Below are 22,267 nucleotides of genomic sequence, written 5' to 3'. Positions count from 1 at the left end.
GGCACTGCTCATTGTTAGTGTCCGCGGCTTCTCCAGAGGACAGGCCCCTTGGGCGGAGGGGGTGGGGTTGGGGACTGGGTTGGATTTTCTCTTCAGCACCTCTCTGCCTTTGGATTGTCCTCCAGCACTGAGCGCTGCTGTGGGGGACAGTGAGTCCCCCTTCCCCCAAATTTACTAACCTGCAAAAATGGAGGGGATTCCCTCCCCTTCCCTTGGAGGTACTAGGACTGACCACTCCTCAGCATGTCCACCTGCTCATCCTGCCATGGCGGAGGATGTGGGGCTCAGCAAGCTTCCGTCCCTGCCTCTGCCAGGAAATAGGATTCACTCAGGATGTAAGGCTGTTTGCTCCCGGCTTTTTTTCTCTTCCCATCCCCAACTGTGTGCCTCCGTCTTTCCAAAGATCTGAATTTAGAAAGGGTGAATCATGAGGGGGGCACGGGGCTGTGCCTCCACCCATCACCCACACACAGAGCCACACGCCCCTCTCCGAGGCAGAGCTGTGGGTGGCGTGTTTGTGCGGACCTGTGGGCTGTGTGTGTCAGAGGGAAAACCCACCACCACGCAGGTCCCTGATTACACCCGTGTTGTCGGAGGGATCCCAGGCCTGGGGGGGGGGGGGGGGTCGAGGGCGGGAGAGCAAAGATCAGGACGGACAGGTGTGAAAGGAAGTAAAGGCGCTGAAAAGGAGGGGTCGCTGGAGAGGAAAGGGGTGCAGCGTGGACGAAAGTGGAGCGGGGTGGGGGTGATAAGGGGACTCTGAGAGTGTGGATTGGAGCTGGAGGCGCCAGGCCTGTCTAGCAGGTGTGTCGGTGGGAGGGCCCTGGGAGGAGGGGGTGTAGGATTTGTGTAGCCCCGGCACCGGCACCGAGGAGATAGGGGGACCCCTGTGGGCCTGCGCCCTCCAACGCCGCAGTCCTGGGCCTCCCTGCTGGGCAGGCTTTGGTGCAGCCCGGCCCACAGAGGGCCTGGCCCCAGGACGAAGGCGAGGCGCGGGTCAGCCGCCCTGGGGGCGAAGGTCTCGGGTCCGCTGTCCCGCGGGCATCGGGAGCCTCCGCGGGCTCGGCGGGGCCAGCCCGGGGCGGGGCCGCGCGGAGGCGGGAGGAGGCGGGGAGAGCGGGGCGGGAGCGGCGGCGGGGCGGGGGGCGGGCGGGGCGGGGGCGCGCCGGGGCGGGCCGGGCGGAAGGCGGGTTTGAATGCGCTGCGCCGGGCGGGCGCGGGAAGCGGGGCAGAGCGCGCGGACCTCTGCGCGGGAAGAGTCCGGACTGCAGGTGCGCCCGGGGCCGGGGCTGGAGCGGGGCCGGGGCCGTGGAGCGGGGAACGGGAGGCACCGCGGTCCGCCTGCCACGAGGCGGGGATGTCCTGCGGGGCCCCAGGCGCACGCGTGCCGAGTCGCTCAGCACGTGGCGAGAAGAGGGGTGCGGGGTGGGGGGGAGGAGAAGGGCGCAGCGTGGCTGAGGGTGGCGTGGGAGGGGGGCCCGGGCAGGGCGGGTGACTGGCTCCGGGGCCTGAAGCTGGCGGCCGCGGCGCTGACCTCCGCAACGGGCGGGAGGGCTGGTAGGGAAAGGGGGTACCGGGGGAGGAGATGGGGCCGGCGCCATCTCCGTTAACCTGGAGGGGAGAGGGGGCGCCGGGGGAGGAGATGGGATGGGGCCGAAGGCGCGGAACAGAGGCGCTGTCTCCTGAACCACCGCCTTCATGGACTCGTGTCCCCAGCCTCCCCTGCGGGATGCGGCCCCGTTTACTCCCAGAGAGAGGACCTTCTTCATCCCAGGACACACACTCCCCCTAGGCTTTCTTCCCAGGGAGAGCTGGTCCCATCCTGCCTCTCACCCCTTTGGGGCGGCCCCCCTGCCCATTTCCCTGGTGGCCTTTATACCCTCCCTCTTCCCTCCTGCCCTCTAGGCCAGGATGTGGGCCTCAGGGGAGAGGGGTGCCTTACACTGGACACTCCTGTCACTCCTGTCAGGCTGGAGGTGACCTTGGCCGCCACCTTATTTCCCCCCTTGTTTGGAGAGCATCCCCACCTCCCAGGGCTAGCTGGGAAGCAGGCTTCACACACACACACACACACACACACACACACACACACGCACGCACGCACACACGGAGCCTAGAATAAGCTGCTCCCTGAGCCTGAGTTCCAGCCCGCCCCTTCACTTGCTCTGTGGCTGTAGGCAGGAGGCCCAGCCCCTCTGAACATTAGCGGCCCCGCTCTGTTCAAAGGAGACCGCGGAGAACTAGCTTGGGGGTTGTAAGGGGGAAAGGGGCGCTCTCCGCAGGCTGGCCCCATAGAGGGTCCTGGCGACTGGAGCATTGGACCGCCCCAGAGGTGCGTCTGGAAGCTGGGGTGCAGGAGAGGAGCGGGGAGCCTGAGTTTGGTGGCCGCTGTCAGGGCCCCAGGTGGGGGGCAGGCCAAGGCATGGCTGGAGGCACACCCGATGCTCTGAGCTGGTATCACATCCCCGTTCGCTGCCTGGCAAGGGCAGGCAAGAATAAAGCACCTGGGCCGGCCTGCGGAGTGTCAGGATGTGGGCAGGGGGCGGGGCTGCCCCCGGAGTTGCATTGTACAGGTGTGTGTGTGTGTGTGTGTGTGTGTGCGTGTGTAGGGGTTCCTGAGAACAGAAAGCAGGGATTGAGGGGGGACTCAGAAATTCATACTCCCCGGAGCCTCAGGCCGATTTCGCTGAGGAAACGGGGCTCGGGCCTGGCTTGAAGCTGCGCTGCCAGGAATCTTGCCCGCGGGTGTGCAGAGCAGCACTGCGCGTGCTGAGGTGCAAGGCTGGGATTCCCCCTCCCTGGTCCTGAACAGAAAACCCGAGTCCTGAGCTGCTCTGCCCATTCCCTCCGCCCCCCTCTTGCCCTCCTCCCTCCAGAAAATGTACAAAGCTGTTCACCCCTCTACCCTAGCGCCTGGCCACCCCGCAGAGGGCCTTGGGAAATGTCTGTGGGAAGGGTGAACGGAAAAAGCCCTCTGCCTCCGGATGGAGAGGTGCGGGTCTGCCCCGCCCCTCCCTGTCCTATGTCCCAGCTGCACCCGGGTGCGGGTGACTGCCTGGGGTGGGTAGGAGAGCCCATGGAGGGTATGGGGTCCCTGAAGGGGTCTGTCTCGGGCTGGGACGGAGAGCACTGGCTGTACCTGTGAGTGGACCCGCTCCCTCCGCCCCCTGCTGAGGCTGCTGGCTCTGTTATCTCCCCAGCTGCAGGGTGGCTTTTTATCTCCCTGGCCGAGGGTGTGTGTGAGGCTTCTCAGAACGGGACAGCTTCCTCCCACGGCAAGGCAAGGGGGCTTCTCTGCCCTGTCTTCATTCTGGACCCTTCCCCAGGAGGAGCCCATGGACAAGGCCTGCCTGCGCGGGAGCTAGGACCACCTCCCAGGGACTGCCCAGCCTCTGTCCCTTCTGCTGGCCAGCCCGGGCATCTGGTGAGTGCAGGCCCGGGCGGGCAGCGCAGGCGATGAGGGAAGCCAGTCCTCCTGGCTCCAAAACAAGCCCTCACTTGGGGAGGAGTGGGGCGGGGGGGGAGGTGGAAGGGTGCAGCAGCACATTTTATCTGCTGGTGCCCAAGAGGTCCCAGCTAAGGAAATAACAGGGTGGGGGGAACAGGAGAGGGACACTGGAGGGGGCGGGTAGGAGCCTGGGGACTATGCAGTCAGTCAGGCCTGTGCCTCCACCCCCCAATCTTCCCTGCAAGCTTGTTTGAGAAAGGGGAAGAGTGCAGAGGGGCATGGGAGTGAGAGAGGAACCAGCGGGGGATGGGGTGGCTCGGGCCAGGACTGGGGGGTCGGGGGAAGGGTCAAGCGAGGTTGTGGAAAAGGCTGTGTCCCACACTCATCAGAAAGTGTTTTCCTGGAAAAATGACCCGGGACTAGGAAGCCCCAGGGCGGTGGCTGGAAAGGAAGGTCCAGGTGCCACCAGCAGAGAAGCTGGGGCCTGGGGCGCCTCCAGCAGGTCACAGGTTCTCCAGAGCCACCCTCGCCACGAGTCCAGGGAGGGTGGGAGGGCAGGAGGGCAGGCCGCTGGCTCGGCCCCAGCCATGGTCCCTGCGGCTGCTGCTCTTGCAGATGTCAGCTTGGTGACCCCTCCCCCTCTCCACTCTGTCTCCCTTCTGTTTCCCTCCCCCTGTCCCTCCTTCCCCTGTCGTCACTGTCCCTGACCCTTCTCATCCTCTTCCCTGCCTTTGCCTGTCTCTTCCCTCCCTCTCAATCAGACGTCCTCCACCTTCCCTCCTGCTCTCCACCCTCCGGTCTGCCAGCTTACAGACGGCTTTGCTGCTGGGTAAAAATAGCAGTGACAGTGGCCAGGCCAGGCCTGCTGCCAGGTAGAGCCAGAGCAGGCAGGGGGGCCTGACGGGACCAGCCAGAGGGGTCAGGCTGAGCAGTCCTGAGAGGCAGGGCCAGGAGGGGTCCTGCTGGGATCCCGGTTTTCAAGCTCTGTCTGCCCTGCCCCCGCCGACACCCCAAGAATCTGCAGAGGCCTGAGGGGAAACAGGACACGGAGACAAGGCCTCTCGCACTGCCTCAGAGGGAGAGAGCACTCAGCCAGGCAAAACCAAGACTGCAGTCACCATGACAACCAGTCACCAGCCTCAGGACAGGTACGGGGAGACCTGGGCTGGGGGCCCAGGGGTGTGGAAATGGGTCTCTAGGGGGCTGGGCGGCGTGTCCTTTGGAATTCGGAGTTGTCGCTGCTGCTGACTGGCCTCCCCGCCAGAGGGCTATGAGTCAGGTCTGTCTCAGGGGTGGGGGCCATGCCTGCCCTGGGGTGCTGACAGGGGTGTCTGTGGGGAGGGTCAGGGTGGGTGAGTGACAGCTCCTCCCTGCTTGTCAGTTTTTCCGCTGGTGCTCTCCAGCCGCCCGGCTTCCGGCCTCGCTACCGCCACGGGGAGGCATTTGGCAGTGCCCCTCACTCCAGAGCACATCTGGCAGAACTGCCCCTCCCTCGGGGCTGCTTCTGTCCCACGTGACCTTGGCGCTCCCGGTCCTTGCTCTGACCTTCCTCTCCCTTTTGCACCTCTGGGGCCTGCGGGTCCGGTCAGACTCGCACGCCTGGCCGAGCGGATGTGTTTTGGGGGAAGAGGCTGTGGCTTGGTCCACCTTCTCCAGGGAGTCTGGGACCCAAGCAGGTTGATGAAGTCAAGTCTCAGGTCCAAAGCTCTTCACCCCTCCACCTCTCCCTCCCGTTCCGTCTCCCTCCCGTGCCCAAAGCCACAGAGCCGGACTATTTCTGGCTGTGGGTCCTGGGGCACTAATCCCCCTGGGGCCCTTTCCCACCTGTGGTCTGTTTGGATGGGCGAGGGTTTGAGGGGACAGAAAGTACAGGCCCCAGGTTGCTGCTCTCCCTACTCCCAGGCTGCTTGCCTGCCCCTTCCCAGCCTCACCGCCCCCATCTCCAGCACTCATCCCGCCCCTCCCCAGACCCTTTCCAGTGTGACCTTGACTGGGAGTCTCTCTCTTCATTTTGGGTCTCCGAACCAAGCCCTTAGCTCTCTGTTTCAAGGGAATAAGAGGGAGCTGGGGACTGCAGTTGTAATGACTCAGACCTGCCCCATGGGGGCGCTCACCCAGGCCCTCCCTGGGTGAGGCCAGGCACTGCGCTCTGGCCAGACCTGCCCTCACTGCCCTGCCGTCTGTGAAGAAAGCAGCTGTTGGCTGTCGGGAGGGCATGGCAGACACATCCGAAGACCATAGCGGGAGCACCCAGGGCTGCCTGGGAGAAGCTGGCCTGTCCCAGACAGGCCCTGAGGTGTGGGACGTGGAGTTGACCTGGCAGAAGCAGGGGCGGCACTTATTTACACTCCGGGGCCCAGACGACGGTCAGTGGCCGGATCCGTCCCGGCCCAGCCTGGGCGGTGTGACCTACAAAGCCGGTTCTGTCTGGGCCTGGAAAAAACAGCTTCCTCGTTTCCCAGCTGCCCCCGGGCACCTTGCCTGTCCCGCTAGATCCAGAATGGTCTGGGAGTTTCTCGACCTCAGAATTCTCTTTGGGGAGCCGCATGGTCCCCAGCCAGGCTGCATCATCGACAACAGCCAGCCCTGCGGGCGGGGGCGGGAGACACTGCTGTTTGCTTCTCATTCCCCCACCGCCCCTCCCTGCCCCCCCCCACCCCCCTCCTATAGAGCAGCATTTCCAAAACCACCTCCAGATGTGTGGATCTCACTGGTTCCCAAGCCTGCAGGGTCCCCTGAGTCTTCGGGGACTGCGAACCGCCGTCCTGTGGCCATGTCCCTCAGCCTGTGTCCCTCCTCCTCCTCCTCCTCTTCCTCTGCACACAGCTGGGCCTGTTCCCTCTCCCAGGACACCTCCCCCTCCACAAACACGGAGGAGGACACATGCACTTGGACACAAACACAGATGCCCTGTGCCCCGGGATGGCCGGAGAGCCTGAAGGCAGGAGGGACGGGCTTCCGAGTCTGACCTGGGAAGGGGGTGGGATGGCGGGTCACTCGGCTCCTCTTTCTTCTCCCCTCCCCAGGTACAAAGCCGTCTGGCTTGTCTTTTTCATGCTGGGCCTGGGGACCCTGCTCCCCTGGAATTTCTTCATGACAGCCACTCTGGTGAGCCTGGGGGGCTGGGCTCCAGGGGGCATGTCCGCTGGGCAGGGAGGGCCTGGGCCTGTGCCCGTGGGCACTGGGCGAGCGGCTCTCACCCTCCGCCCTGCCCCCCCCCCCTTGCAGTATTTCACAAACCGCCTGGGCCAGGCCCAGAACACGTCCTTGGCCGCTGCCGACCTGAGCAGGGACAGCCAGGTGCCAGCCACGCCTGCAGTACCCCCTTCAGATCGGAGTTACCTGAGTTCCATCTTCAACAACGTCATGACCTTGTGTGCCATGCTCCCCCTGCTGATCTTCACCTGCCTCAACTCCTTCCTGCATCAGCGGTGAGCGCCCAGGCCCAGCCTGACCCCCGGCTGGCCCACCCCCCCTCCCCCAAGCACCGGGGGCCGAGCCCCTGCCTTCACCACCTGCCTCTCTGCCACCCCGGCCCCTCCCGCAGGATCCCCCAGTCCGTGCGGATCCTGGGCAGCCTGGTGGCCATCCTGCTGGTGTTCCTGGTCACGGCCATCCTGGTGAGGGTGCACCTGGACGCCCTGCCCTTCTTCATCATCACCATGGTCAAGATCATGCTCATTAATTGTAAGCGGGGCTGGGAGGGCGCCAGGGGCAGACATCTCTCCACATCTCCCACCCTTCCTTCGGACCCACCGTCAGAGAAGAGCTCATTCCAGCCCCCAGAGGCATGGATGCCGTGGGCAGGGAGGGCTCAGATTCCTGAGTGGCAGGGAGGGGTGAGGGGCGGAGAGAAGGGCCACTGGGCAGCAGGACCCCTGGCAGTAGAGCAGGAGCTACAGGAACCTGTTTTCCCATGGGCCCCAACAGCCCCCGGCGGAAGTGAGTCCCACTCCGCCCGCACCCCTGCTGATGCCCACCCTGTTCCCCCAGCATTCGGTGCCATCCTGCAGGGCAGCCTGTTTGGTCTGGCCGGCCTCCTGCCCGCCCACTACACGGCCCCCATCATGAGTGGCCAGGGCCTGGCAGGCATCTTCGCCTCCATGGCCATGATCTGCGCCATCGCCAGTAAGTCTTGCCGTCTGTCGGACCTGCCCGTCTGGTTTTTGCGTGGGGAGGGCTGTGGACCTGTCTCACTGTTGGCGCCCTCCACCCCAGGTGGCTCAGAGCTGTCAGAAAGTGCCTTCGGCTATTTCATCACAGCCTGCGGGGTCATCATTTTGACCATCATTTGTTACCTGGGACTGCCCCGGCTGGTGAGCAAAAGGGGAAAGTGGGGGGTTTGGGCTCTGGGCCACGGGTGTTCTGAGGCTGACGCCTGGGGGAGGCAGAGATTCTGGAGATCCCGGTTCTGAGTCCACCTTTGTCTTCCTCACGTGATAGGAATTCTACCGCTACTACCAGCAGCTCAAGCTCGAAGGGCCTGGGGAGCAGGAGACCAAGCTGGACCTCATTAGTAAAGGTCTGAATAGGCCGAGGAAGCGGGGATGGAGGAGGTCCTGGCAGGGGGCAGCTGAGCAGAGGGCAGGGATGGGTGCGCTGTATTTAGGGGCAGAGATGAGGCAGAGGGACCAGGGGGAGGGGAGAGGACACTGGGGAATAAGAGCTGTGAAAACTGAAATAGGGGGAGGGCCTGAATGGGAAGCAATTTCAGATTCTGGGACAGGTGTAGCATGAGCTGAGGCTCCTGGGAGCGGTCAGGACACGGACTGGCACTGTGAGGATCTCCAGGTCCGTGCTGGCTGTTAGGGTGCCCTGTGCACTGTGAAAGGAAGTGTCCACCCCCACCTAACCCCAGCCCTTTTGGGGAATGTTTGTCATTTCCTGTTGCTTTGTCTTTCCTATAATTTGGAAATCCTTCCACCACCTGTTACCCCCAGGAGAGGCGTCAAGAGCAGGCAAAGAGGAATTTGGAGTTTCAGCCCCCAAATCTCAGCCCAACAACAAAAGCTCAGTCCGGGCCATCCTCAGAAATGTGCGTGCCCTCTCCCCTCCCCCTTTCACTCCCCACCCATCCCCACACAGTCCATCCCATCCCTCTCCAGCCACTCTCCTAGATTTATGTGTGTGCGTGTGTGTGTGTGTGCGCGCGCGCGTGTGTGCATGTGTGTGTGTGTTTCTGTAATGCATGGCTGGTGTGTGTGTGTGTGTGTGTGTGTGTGTGTGTGTGTGTTTCTGTAATGCATGGCTGGTGTGTGTGTGTAATGCATGGCTGTTGTGTGTGTTTCTGTAATGCATGGCTGGTGTGTGTGTGTGTGTGTGTGTGTGTGTGTGTGTGTGTTACTGTAATGCACATGTGTCAAACACAAGGCCCGCGGGCCAAATCCGTCCCGCCAGGCCTTGCAATGTGGCCCGCACCGCGCTGTCATCACTGCACTCCGCTGCGTTTCCATCACAATGACAGTTTATGACTGTTCAGTAAACCATTCGGCCCGCGATTTAGGCTGGATTTTAGATTTTGGCCCCTTCTCTGATTGAGTTCGACTCCCCTACTGTAATGCATGGCTGGTGTGTGTTTGGGGTGTGTGCATGTGTGTGTGTGTGTATGTGTGTGTGTGTGAGAGAGAGAGAAAGTATGCGTGTGTGTGTGTGTATGTGTGTGTGTATTTCTGTAATGCATGGCTGGTGTGTGTGTGTGTTTCTGTAATGCATGGCTGGTGTGTGTGTGTGTGCGTGTGTTTCTGTAATGCACAACTCTCATGAAGACTGGACCTGGGCCCTTTCCTCCAGATTTTGGTCCCAGCTCTCTCCGTCTGCTTCATCTTCACGGTCACCATCGGGCTGTTTCCCGCTGTTACCTCTGATGTCAAGTCCAGCATTGCAGGCGATAGCGCCTGGGGTGAGGACACCATGGCTCCCAGGGTGGGGTGGAGGGCTCTCGCAGGACGGCGTGGGGAAGAGAGACCCGGGCTGCCATCTCCCCGGCTGGTCTCTCTCGGTCTATTCACCCTGCCCTGGGGACACTCGGACCCAGGAGGGTCAAGGTTGCTGAGTCTGCCCTCCCCTGATGGGTTCCTCCTTCCCAAGGACACTACTTCATCCCTGTGTCCTGCTTCCTGACTTTCAATGTCTTCGACTGGCTGGGCCGGAGCCTCACAACCATAACCATGTGGGTAAGTGGGCGCAGAGGGCACCGAGCCCCAGTGAGGGGCGAGAGTCCACCCTGAGCCCTGTGAAGCCCACCAAGAGAGTATGGTGACGCGGGAAGCAGGCTTTTATAAAACCCAGACATTCTGTATAGCGAGGTGTACAAGTCTTCAGCTTACTGCTTAAGGTCTACACACACATCCCCCTGTATAATCACCTCCCAGGTCAAGATGGATACCATCCCCAGAATTCCAGAAGGTTCCACCCTGCCCCCCTCCCCATCGGTCCCCATGAGGGTAACCGGCGTTGAGGTTTCAGTGCAGATCCCCGGGGGGGGAGGGAGGCCTGGTGGCTGCCCGGCTGAGGCCCCGCCTGGTCCCCCTGCAGCCTGGGAAGGACAGCCGCTGGCTGCCCAGCCTGGTGCTGGCCCGGCTGGTGTTCGTGCCGCTGCTGCTGCTGTGCAACGTCCACCCCCGCCAGTACCCGATCGTAGTCTTCAAGCACGACGCGTGGTTCATCTTCTTCATGGCCGCCTTCGCCTTCTCCAACGGCTACCTCGCCAGCCTCTGCATGTGCTTCGGGCCCAAGTGAGTGCCGGGCGGGGCCTCACGCTCCGATGGGGCACACTCCACACGGGGGGGGAGGGGAGGGGAAGGTGACCAGATGTCTAGCTTTGGGCGGGACGTCTGGTCACCTTAGGAAAGGACCAAGGAGCCTCCCTTATCTTTTTCTTTTTTTAAAAAAATATATATTTTATTGATTTTTTACAGAGAGGAAGAGAGAGGGATAGAGAGTTAGAAACATCGATGAGAGAGAGTCATCGATCAGCTGCCTCTTGCACACCTCCTACTGGGGATGTGCCCGCAACCAAGGTACATGCCCTTGACCGGAATCGAACCCGGGACCTTTCAGTCCGCAGACCGATGCTCTATCCATTGAGCCAAACCGGTTTTGGCAAGCCTCCCTTACCCGGTGCTGAAGGACTCCAGGCCGAGGAGCCGGGCAGGGAGGGGCACCCGGTCGTGGTCGGGAGTGCAGGGTTGGGGTGCCCAGGCTCACGAAGGTGGGTTGTGGGAGGGGACTCTCGGGTAAGGAGGCAGGCAGCCCCCCGGACATGTTCCCCCGAGAGGGAAAAGCCAGATTGGGGTTGAGGAGGTGGAATGGGTTGGTCAGCAGAACTGGGTGCTCAGGCAAAAGTCTCCCCACGCTGGTGCTTGGAGGGCCGGAGTCGGGCCATCCTAAGGCAGCCTCGCCTCCCTCCTCTAGGAAAGTGGAGCCGGCGGAGGCGGAGACCGCGGGGGCCATCATGGCCTTCTTCCTGTCTCTGGGCCTGGCGCTCGGGGCTGTGTTCGCCTTCCTGTTCCGGGCCATTGTGTGACCCCGGATGCACAGAGGACTGCGCTGGCCGCCTGCTCCTGCCCCTTCCTTCCCGGTCCTTCAGGGACGGACGGGGGCGAGCTGGAGGTCTTCTCTCCTAGCTGAATTCTGCTTTCTCACGGCCTGTGCTGGGCCCGGCGTCCAGGCCTGAGGAAGGAGCCTCTGGGCGGACAGTTGGACAGAGGGACGTTGTGGGCATTGCGGGTCAGCGTCGAGGGAGGGGACACAGTCCCCCCCCCAATCCGGCTGATTCCCACTTGAGCAGAGAGAAGAGTCTCCTAGGCTCAGAGAGTGTGTGTGTGTGTGTCTATGTGTCTGTATGTTTGTCTGTCTGTACCAGGGCTGGCTAGGGGCCAGGGCTGTCTGTTCTTAGGTCCAGTCTGATATTGTACCCCTCCCTTCTCCCTGCACCTCCTCCCCCAGCCTCCCTGTCCCTTCCCTGGCCCCCCTCCCCTGCCTGCCTTGTGTCTAACTATCATGTATCCTGTACAGATGCTATTTTACTGCCTTTTTTATACTCAACAGAAACCAGGTGCCGTCACAGGCTCTCTGATTAAATAAACCATTGTGTGTTTTTTCCCCCGTGGCTCTGTGCCTGGAGAGGGTAGAGGGATGGCAGCCTGTGTCTGTGGGGATGAGCCTGCGCCAGCTGGGTCTTGGCCAACACCAGGCCTGGCCCAGGGTTGGGGGTGGGGGAAGGGTTAGTCCTCCTAACCTCAGAGGGGCGGCAGTGTCCCCTGCTGGGGCCACAGAGGAGGGACAGGCCTGGAGCCAGGACACCCACACTGTTGGCTGAGGCCAAGAAAGGCCATTTTTCTGTGCTGCTTTTTTCCTTCTTCCATAAGACTGGGGATGGAGACAGCACCCAGCTTTTTTAAAAATATATTTTTATTGATTTTTTTACAGAGAGAAAGAGAGAGGGATAGAAAGTTAGAAACATCGATGAGAGAATCATCAATCAGCTGCCTCTTGCACGCCCCCTACTGGGGGATGTGCCCGCAACCAAGGTACATGCCCTTGACCGGAGTCCAACCTGGGACCCTTCAGTCCACAGACCGACGCTCTATTCACTGAGCCAAACCGGTTTCGGCATCACCCACCTTTTTTGTTATCATCACTATCACCCCCTCCACTCTGTCCTCACTGCTCAGTCCTGGGAATGAGCTCTGCTAAACTGGCCAGCTGCCCCTCCCCCCTCCCCCTCCTCCCCGACTCCCTCCTCCTCCCCAACTTCCCCCACCAGGCTCCTGGTTGTGCTCCCACACCTCCCAGCAAGGACAGGCTGCGCCTGAGGCTTCTCCCCTGCCTGGCACTCTGCCCTGACTTCCTGGGGAACAAGGGGCCTATGTGTCCTTTCACTGAAGCGGGGCCCGGCCCTCCTCCTCCCAAACTCTGGCCTAAGGAGGGGTGGGATGGGGTGGGACCAGGAGAACGTCCCAGCGGAGGGGGCCACACCACTGGGCCCCCTTCTCAAAAATGACTCTCCCTGACAAAGGGAGGCCAGAGCACTGGCCACTCTGGACCCTCCTTCCCCACCGCACTGGCCTGGTCCTCAGCACGGGTCCCAGACGTCACAGACGGGCAGGAGGCTTTCCTGCACAGCCCAGCCTGCTCACTCACGCCTGACCAGCAGGTGCGACAGAGCTGGCACCTCTGCCAGGCCTTCGTTTCTAATCGAATTGAAGGCTTCAGGCCTCATTAAAGAACAATTGCGTGTATTATTGTAGGGGGCACTGGAGTTCATGGGCTCCATGTGAAATCTGGGGGCGTGTCTGAGGCTGGAGGAAAGCAGGTGTTTCTTTCCTATCAGGTTCAAAAGTGGGGAGTTCCCCGAGGACTCCCCAGTCTTTGCAATGCCCTTTGGGACGATGACAAACCTGCGCTCTTCTCACCCTCCCTCTCTCGGGCGTACCCAAACCTGAGAGTCCCACTGGGCGCCTTCCTCAGCGCCAGCAGCCGTTCCCTGAGTCCCCTCCCCCGCCTCGCACCTGGCCCTTCAGGACTCCTGCCCAGGTCCCCTTCACACCCAGCCCACTCGTGGCCACAGGACAATCTGAAAACAAGTTTCGTTATGTGCCGGTCCCTCCCCCAGGAGCGTGCCAAGCATTTCCAGATCTTCCACCACCAGCAGCAGCAGCCAGATTGTGTCACTCCTTCCCCCTCTGCACCTCAGGGCTGTTGTAATTTTGCAACGTATCTTTAAAAAATTTGTTTTGTTTCTATTTCAGGGAGAAAGAGAAAGGGAGAGATGGAAACATCAATGATGAGAGAGAAGCATTGCTCGGCTGCCTCCTGCACACCCCACACTGGGGATTGAGCCCACAACCCGGGGATGTGCCCCCGACTGGAACAGAATCTGGGCCCTTCAGTCCGCAGGCCAACGCTCTGTCCACCGAGCCAAACCAGCCAGGGTGCAATGTGTCTTTTATCGTGTTCTTATCTTAGCCCGCTACCGGACTATCATGTTTTTCAGGTTAGAGTCCTCTATTAAAGTGCAGGACTGGCTCCCAGAGGTATTAAAAAAATGTTTGCTGCGTGCATCTGCTTGTTCCTCTCACGCGGTCTCCACACCACCTGACTCCAGCTGGGGGTAGCGCTCACTTCACTGCCTGTGCCCACGGGGTAGAGACGGGCATTAAGTAGGCTCCTCAAGCCCAGCTGTGGTTTGAAAGAGGAAAAGACCTTTAGCCGAAACCGGTTTGGCTTAGTGGATAAAGCGTTGGCCTGCGGACTGAAGGGTCCCGGGTTCGATTCTGGTCAAGGTCATGTACCTTGGTTGCAGGCACATCCCCAGTGGGGGGTGTTCAGGAGGCAGCTGATCGATGATTCTCTCATCGATGTTTCTAACTCTATCCCTCTATTACGCTATTTAAGAAATCAATAAAATATATATTTTTTTTAAAAAGGAAAAGATCTTTACGTGAGGCATTTTCCTCTGCAGGTACTTATGTTGATGTTGATGAAAATTACCAGAATATTTTTCCCAAAAAATACTATCTCAGTCTCCTCCCAGGAGGGCAGGTTTTCTAATGCAAATGACAGGAACTTTGCCTTGTCACTCATTTCCATTCTCCTGACCTCAGTGTTTTCACCCCAAAAACAGTGGAGCAGGAATTAGAAAAAGCAACTCCCAGGTCTCCTGCCTGCTCAACTGCAGTGATGGATCCTACCACAAGTGGGCGCTCTGCACGCAACACTGGGTGGGATTAAAAACATTTTTTAAAATTTTATTATCTTTGTTGAAAGTATTACAGATTTCCCTCTCCTCCTCCCAGCTCCCGTCCCGCCTGTGGACTTTACTGGGCCTCATCACTTTCCTCCCCGAACGTCGATTCATGTGAGGGGGGGAGGTCCGAGCATGAAAATCTGCCAGGTATTCCTGATTCTTCCGCGGCTTGTGCTGGTCCTCCCCTTCCAGGTGGCATTTCTGGCAGAGGTATCAGTCTGCATTCAGCTACTGTCCGCCCTTGGGCGACTGCCATCCCAACACAGAAATATCCCTCTAGTTTAATCTTACATGGTGAAATGGAGAGGGAGGAAGGGGGGCTTTAAAATTTCAAAAAGCCAGGGCTCCCAGTAAAATGAGCAGTCAGGCCGAAACCGGTTTGGCTCAGTGGTGGAGCGTCGGTCTGCGGACTGAAAGGTCCCAGGTTCGATTCCGGTCAAGGGAATGTATGTTGGTTGTGGGCACATCCCCGGTAGGGGGTGTGCAAGAGGCAGCTGGTCGATGTTTCTCTCTCATCGACATTTCTAACTCCCTTTCCCTTCCTCTCTGTAAAAAAATCAATAAAGTATATTTTTAAAATAAGCAGTCAACCTCGGGTACAACTGATGAATGTATCTGTTCTATGGAAAGAGGATGGTGAAGGCAGTATAACGAGGCGGGGGGACAATTATTGGGAACCAATTATTAGAATGTTAAACTATGATTGTGATCCAAAATGGATATAAGTAGAGAAATGCAGTCACTTTATTGATTTTTTACAGAGAGGAGGGTAGAGGGATAGAGAGTTAGAGACATCGACCAGCTGCCTTCTGCACACACACACACACCCCCCCCCACTGGGGATGTGCTTGCAACCAAGGTACATGCCCTTGACTGGAATCGAACCTGGGACCTTTCAGTGCGAAGGCCAACCTCTATCCACTGAGCCAAACCGGTTTCGGCAAGAAATGCAGTCACTTTAAAGAGAGCCCTGCTCTCTGGCCAGCAGGCCCTGCCTGAAACAAACATCTCGAGCCTGGGAGAGTGGAGGTCTGAGGGCGGTCAGCCAGACAGCGGATCTGAAAGGGAGGCCCGGCTGGCAGGGAGGCCCGTCTGGTTCCTGAGGCATGTTGGCAGTGAGTGTGGTGACGTGCACCTCGGACAGGCAGAGCTCACGCCCCCCACCCCCACCAGCGGCCTGCGTCCTAGCTGGGCTCTCTGTCAACGTGACCTGGCTTACTACTGGGTCCCCTCTGAGAGGAGGTGCGCACTGAGCCCTCTGAGGCCTTGGCCGGCCTGGTGCCCCCTCTCCACGAGCCAGCTGGCATTCTGGCTCCAGACTGCAGGGCGAGTGCTCAATGAGTCAGCAGGACCCCACGAATGTGGAGCATCTGCCTGTGGCAGCGCCTTCTCCCAGGCCTTTCTGTGGCGCGGTGGGGTGCCCCGGGCTGCCAGGTGCCAGCCGTGGGACCCTGGACAAATCACTTATCCTCTGTGACCCAGCTCCTTGTTCTTAAAAGGGGGTGACAGGCCCCTGTGGCTCCGGGTGAGCGTGGGCCCATGGACCAACAGTTCACTGGTTGGATTCCAGGCCAGGGCACATGCCCGGTTTGTGGGCTTGATCTCCAGTAGGGGGCGCGCAGGAGACAGCAGGACCGATGTTTCTAGCCCTTTCCCTTCCTCTCTAAAATCAATATAAAAACATTTAAGACAGGCGTTGTGCCTGTGGCCTTGCTAAGGGAATGGAGGGGGTCTGTGGGGAGAGCCTGGACTCAGAGCGAGAGCCCTAGTGCTCGGTTGGCCTCAGGGGGGCGCTCCCCGCCGCCCACCTAAGCGGCTCCCCGCTCCTCCCCACGCGCTGCTGGTCCTCCATCCCCGCACCTCCAGCTCCAGGAAGCTTCCAGAACCAGGCCTCGATTCCCCTACCCAGTTCTAATCACCTTTTGGGTCCAGGCCTGGCGCGGGACAGCAGGGCCAGAGCCGGGGTCCCGCTCAGCCCCGCCCCGCGAGGGTGACGTCACCGGTCTTTGCGCCCCCCCTCCCCCCCGCCGGAACTCAGTGCCCCCCAGGCGGCCCCCGCATCTGACCTCTGGCCAAGCAGACCAGACGGTCATCGGGCCTACTCCATTCACTGTCCCCCAAGTCTGGGTGACCTTGAGCCAGGCACATACACTCATCTGTAAAGCTGGGGTAGTCACACTTCCTCTCCAGTGGAGAAATTCCTTTGAGATAATAACTATTGCTTTCTCCTATCACTCTGCTGTCTTTTTTTTTTTTTTTCTTTATTGATTAAGGTATATCTATGTGTCCTTATTGCCCCATTGCTCCCCAACCCCCTTCTGTTCACTGTTTTAATCATACCTTATCTCCTACAATCTCTCAATAACCTTCTGAAATGCCAACTATCGCTATGCCCATTTTACTCCAGAAAATCGAGGCTGAATCAGTTAAAGATGGAAAATGTCTTGTAAACTGCAAAGCACCAAATAAATATCTCTGCCACTCGTCTCTTAATCTCTTACACACACACACACACACACACACACACACACACACACACACACAGGAGAGTTCCCAGGCAGTGGGGCGATGGAGAGACAAGGCCTTATGTGATCCTGCAGCCCACAAAGTAGGCTTGCTGCCCTCCCCCCGCCTCCAAAACCTTCCCGAGTCATCTCTTTTCACATCCCCAGGGATCCCAAGCGTCCTAGAATCCTGAACCCTATGTCATCCTTCCCAGGGGAAACCAGCAAAGTCCTTCCCGACTCCTAACCTCAGTCCCTCCCAGTAGCACCGCTAGACCCTTATCCGGGTGCAGGTGGGCCGGCGGGCACCAGGCCATGAATGACCCAGAAATCCAGTCAGCTCAGACCTGCACACGGAAGGGTGACTTGTGTGTAGCCGAACAGGTGGCAGGTGGAGCAGGTAAGTAGGTCAGGGTTGCTGGTGGTGCCTCCTGCACCTTCCCCTGCCCGGAATCTGCTCTGGGCTGAACTGATTGGGGTTAAGTTTTACTCTTCATTGAAGGGGGCCTGGAACACTGGACAACACCCAAGACAAAAAGGGACCCTGGTGGGCATGATGGCAGGAAGAGGACACATTTTTGCGGCTGGGCTGACAAGGGCAGGAATGAGTCACACTCATTAGGCCACTGATATTACACCCTTGAAAAGTCAAGACACAGTCATATGTGTATTAATAGAGCAAACCAGAAATACTCCATTTACAATTCCATAATGGTTTAGGTCACAATTTATTCTCACCACACTTCCTTGAGAGCCCATGACTTTAGCCACAGCTTTTGCCTCCTGGATTTCTCTCCTCGGTGCCCCACAACGTGCTCAAAAACAGACTTCCTGACCCCTCCAACTTAGAGTGGCACCCTATCCCTCCTCTCAGCCCCACATTCTATCCTTCTATCCCAGAAAAGGTGTATACCATGCTCCTCTCCCCACCGTGTCCAATCTCCCCCACTTCAGACTCTCCTTTCTCCAAGCTATGTCCGGTGAAGTTTCTAAGTGTTTGTTGTTGTTGTTGTTGTTGTTGTTGTTTGTTTTGAACAGCACAATTATCTGGCTTGACTTAATAGATTTAATATATTTAGACCTTTACCCGATAAAATAATATAGTATGTTGTTCTCAAGCATGGATGGAGCATTTATAAATATTTTCCACATTCTGCTTACAAAAGCAGTCTCAAACACAAAAGAGCCAGATTTATGCACCCCATGTTGTATGTCTACAGCACAATTAAAGAATAATATTAAAAAATTAAATATATATATATATATATATATATATATATAATTGATGATTTTTTACACAAAGGGAGAGGGATAGAGAGTTAGAAACATCAATGAGAGAGAATCATTGATCAGCTGCCTCTTGCACACCCCCTACCGGGGATGTGCCAGCAACCAAGGTACATGCCCTTGACTGGAATCAAACCTGGGACCTTTCAATCTGCAGGCCAAGGTTGCAGTTTCCAGCCCCCAGCAGGGCACATTTAAGAACCCACCAAAGAATGCATAAATAAGAGGAACAACAAGTCTCTCTCTCATGTCCCAGCAGAATGTAGAAGCTAAAGCAAAGAAACAGAGCCCAGGACGACCATGCTCAATTGTCTAATGTATCCGAACGTCCAGTCTATTTATTGGCTTGTGAGAACCTCAGTTCAGGTGAAATTCAGAGATGTACGCCCCGTGGAACTGGGAAGGCCCAGAACTGAAACATCAGGCAGGAGCTGAGCATGGGAGGCTGCTTGTTCCAGAAATTAAGGATCCAGAGCTACTTCCCACAAGTATATTAATTATTCTTGAGGTCCCAATGCCCCTGGATGCTTTGTTCATGCATTGCCCCTTATCAAAGTGCCCTCCGTGGCCTCCCTGGCCACCCCCTGAGAGGCATTGGTGCTACCCAACTACAGCTCCCAGTCCGAACGGCAGCACGAGGCCTCTGCCCAGGCCGAATCTCTATGCTCCCTCCAATACCTTACCTAGCTTCACCTAGATCAAGGGTCTGCAAACCTTTTCTGAAAAAGGTAAGAGTAAATATTTATATTTATAATAATTATTATTATTATTATATTTAATTCAGAGAGGAAGGGAGAAGGAGAGAAAAATAGAAACATCTATGATGAGAATCATTGATTGGCTGCCTCCTAATGGGGATCGAACCTGTCACCTGGGCATGTGCCCTTGACTGGAATCAAACCTGGGACCTTTCAGTCCACAGGCCGACACTCTAGCCACTGAGCCAAACCAGACACAGCAAGAGTAAATATGTTAGACTTTGTAAGCTCGTATTGTCTCTGTCTCAACCACCACCATGCCATCACAGCATGAAAGCAGTCAAAGACAACATGCAAACAAGGGAGTTCTGTGCGGCTGTGTTTCAGTAAAACTTCATGGACACAAATTCAAAGTTGATACTTTTCACATGCCAAAATGTCTTTTAAAAAATTCTTTCCCCAACCATTAAAAAATGCAGAAAGTATTCTTACCCACAGGCCATACAAAAACAAGCATCAGGCCTATCAGCTGCAGGGGACAGCTTGTCTTACTTCGTCTGGCTGGCCTCCAACAGTGAAAGGCTGGGCTGGGTCTTTGAGGCCAGGAAAAGTGGGTATCTTGGGAACATCAAGCATTGCAAATGCTACTGAGGACAGCGTTCAGGAATCTGGGGGTTTTAAGCCATCTTTAATAACCTTCAGTGGCTTCTCTCACTCCAAGTTAGGGCCAGAACCTCTTAGCCTGACATCCGTGGCCTTCTGTGTTCTGACCCCTGCCTGCAGGGGCACTTTCAGCTCCTCCTGTCTGCCTCAGGGGGTCCTGTGCCTCGCCATGCTTTCCTCTCTCCCCGGAGTAGACCTATGCTGTGGCCTGGCTAACCATAGCCCTACGCCTGCTCCTCCCTTAGGCTGAGCTGGGAGTCTCCTATCTTCTCCCACGCTGCTGTGATTCACCCTCAGCCTGCAGCAGCCCCCATGGCTGAGAACTCTCTGTCCTTATGCATCTCTGCACCCCCAGGCTCACAGTGGGGGCTTAGTGAGTGTCAGTGAGTGGGAGAAGTCATCTCAGAGGCTTCCAGAGAGAAGGCAGCATTCCTGTGCTGGTGCAAGGTTTAAGATTTTCCCACTAGGAAATCCCTGAGCAGTCCCTGGTCCTGACACTGACCCACAGGACTGATTCCTGCTCTGCTTTGGACGGGGGTCATGAGAGGGCAAACAGCATTCCCACTACATTTCCGGAGCGGGGAGTGAGGGAGTTAGTGGAGCAAAGGCTCCGAGCTGACCCACCCTGGAGCGTTTCTTTCCCAGTCCATAAAATGTGCATAAAATGTTCTTACTTTGACCTCTTCACAGGACTTTGAGATACTGTGAAGGCTCTTTGTGAACTAGGGGCAGATTTTTTTAAAATACATTTTTATTTCAGAGAGGAAGTGAGATAGAAACATCAGTGATGAGAGAGAATCATTGATCGGCTGCCTCCTGCACGCCCTCTATTGGGGATCGAGCCCACAACCGGCATGTGCCCTTGACTGGAATCCTAACCCTAACCCGGGACCCTTCAGTCTGCAGGCCGACGCTCTATCCACTGAGCCAAACCGGTTTCAGCAAGGGGCAGATTTTTAATTACCTTGTTTCCCGGAAAATAAGACAGTGACTTATATTAATTTTTTCTCCCAAAGTTGCGCTAGGTCTTATTTTCAGGGGATGTCTTATCTTTCCATGAGCTAGGTCTTATTTTCGGAGAATGTCTTATTTTGGGGGAAACACGGTAGCTAGGCCCTTCTGCCCAGAGGGAGAGAGGGTGTGTTGAGGAAGATGCTCCTATCGAATAGTTTGAGATTTCCATCAGAAACAGAACATCTTGGCCCTAGCCCGGTTTTGCTTAGTAGATAGAGCGTGGGCCTGTTGACTGAAGGTCTCAGGTTGATGGTTTGATTCTGGACATGGGCACGCGTGTAGGTTGCTGGCTTGAGCCCCAGTAGAGGGCGTGCAGGAGGCAGTCAATCAATAATTCTCTCTCATCATTGATGTTTCTCTCTCTCTCTTTCTCCCTCTCTGAAATCAATAAAGAAAATATTACAAAAACTTATTTAAAAAAACAAAAAAAGAAACAGCTGGCGCAGCACCATGCCCCTTCCCACACTCATTGACATCTCTCAATCCCGGGCTGCTCACAGACCATAATGACAGAGATGAAATTGGGGTGGTGGTGGCAGGAGTGATGAGATTTGAGGTGTGGTGCAAGGAAAGCAAGGGTCCTTTGTTCTTTAGAATGCAACACATGAACACAGAAAACATGAAGAAGGGAAGACTGGGCACCAAGGCGAGTGAAGGCCTGCAGGTGGCAGTGGGGGAAGCCCTCCCCAGCATTCCAGGGCCGGACAGAGTGGCGGAGGAGAGTTTGATGGACTTCTTCAGAGCAGGGAGTGGCCATGCTCTTCTAGAGGGCAGTGGGTCCTGCAGGCTTCCAACAAGAGGCCTTGGAAAGGTTAAGGACAGCTTGTCAGCTGGAGGGCATGACAATGACAGAACCTGGAGAGTGTTAGGGTTGCATACGAGGCTGAAGTGGGTAAAGAACTATAAATTTATAACAGGTCTGATGCAAAAATTCATGCAAGGGGCTTGGCCCTCGCAGCCCCGATTTTGTCCAAAAGGTCGTCCGCTTGTCTGGTCTAACTAGCATATAACACTTTTATTATTATAGATTAGGTCATCTGGAAAACCAGATGGGCTGAACCCCCAAACGACGCCGACACCCAGGGACAGGGAGTCAGAGATTTTTAAAGGACTCCAGGTGGGCTTTTTTGGTGAATTCTCTGAGTGGGCCCAGAGTTTAGGAAGGTCTGAAGGAGAAGCATAATGGTCTTCCCAAGTGGAATGTGGTCTAGACTCTCGATTCCAATAATTACAGGCTGTTGTTCCTTGTGATTAAGCCCCTAAAGGAAAGGGAATGTCGATGTGATCTAAAGGTCAGTTCCCAGGGGAGGGGTTGTTGATTGAGTATTTGATCAGACCCAACGGAGAGGGCTGGCGGCTCGTAGCTGCTGGGCAGGCGCAGGGCCGGCTCAGGCGCCACCGCGGAAGGAAGAAAGCCATTGGCGGGGCCCCTGCAGCGGGCACGCTCCAGCAGCCCCTTCAGGAGGCCTCCCAGAGGCCCTGCCACCTGCTCTGCCCAGCTCCGAGCAGCCGCAGAGAGACGACGACGAAAAGAAAGAAACCAGCTGAGACACAGCTCCAAGTGCTCACACAGGACAATCGCCGGCTCTGGTGCAGCCGAACCGGGGAGGGTCCCTCCGGTACGACCAGTTCCCGGTCTCCGCTCCAAGCAGGAGGCGCCCGCGGAGCCGGACACTGCGTGATGGGCGGGCAGAGGAAGGGGCCTCGTTAGCCTGACGCCCGTCCCGCCCCGCGAAGAGCGAGGCGGGCTGGCCCGGCGAGCGGCGAAGAGGGTCCGCCGGCTGCTCCCTGGAGCCCAGGGGCTTGGGGACGCTCGGCCTCCGGACCCCGGCGCGGGGCGGAGCCGCGGCCCAGGCCGCAGCGGGAGGGGCGGGGCCTCGGGGCGGAGGGCGGGGCCTCGGGG

General features: G+C 57.7%; 1 protein-coding gene across 1 annotated transcript; it reads left to right on the top strand.

The window, feature by feature from the left end:
• Nucleotides 1–1,161: 1,161 nt before the first annotated feature.
• SLC29A1 (solute carrier family 29 member 1 (Augustine blood group)) lies at nt 1,162–11,558 on the top strand. The gene is made up of 14 exons (XM_036415494.2): nt 1,162–1,271; nt 3,327–3,424; nt 4,464–4,596; nt 6,475–6,556; nt 6,677–6,879; nt 6,996–7,135; nt 7,442–7,576; nt 7,667–7,764; nt 7,892–7,970; nt 8,389–8,483; nt 9,239–9,347; nt 9,536–9,621; nt 9,983–10,182; nt 10,862–11,558. Exons 3-14 carry the CDS (start codon nt 4,568–4,570, stop codon nt 10,971–10,973), a joined length of 1,368 nt encoding a protein of 455 aa, XP_036271387.1. The 5' UTR covers nt 1,162–1,271; nt 3,327–3,424; nt 4,464–4,567; the 3' UTR covers nt 10,974–11,558.
• The last annotated feature ends 10,709 nt before the right edge of the window (nt 11,559–22,267 follow it).

Source organism: Pipistrellus kuhlii, unplaced genomic scaffold, assembly GCF_014108245.1.
Source record: "Pipistrellus kuhlii isolate mPipKuh1 unplaced genomic scaffold, mPipKuh1.p scaffold_m20_p_5, whole genome shotgun sequence".
Lineage (NCBI taxonomy): Eukaryota > Metazoa > Chordata > Mammalia > Chiroptera > Vespertilionidae > Pipistrellus > Pipistrellus kuhlii.
This window is presented reverse-complemented; position numbering and strand designations above follow the sequence as displayed.

Excerpts from the sequence above, each read along its gene's own strand:
- SLC29A1 (XM_036415494.2), top strand. The coding sequence starts at position 4,568 with ATGACAACCAGTCACCAGCCTCAGGACAG. Across the intron at positions 6,557-6,676 it reads TCTTCATGACAGCCACTCTG|TATTTCACAAACCGCCTGGG; the intron begins GTGAGCCTGGGG and ends CCCCCCTTGCAG. Across the intron at positions 7,136-7,441 it reads CAAGATCATGCTCATTAATT|CATTCGGTGCCATCCTGCAG; the intron begins GTAAGCGGGGCT and ends CTGTTCCCCCAG.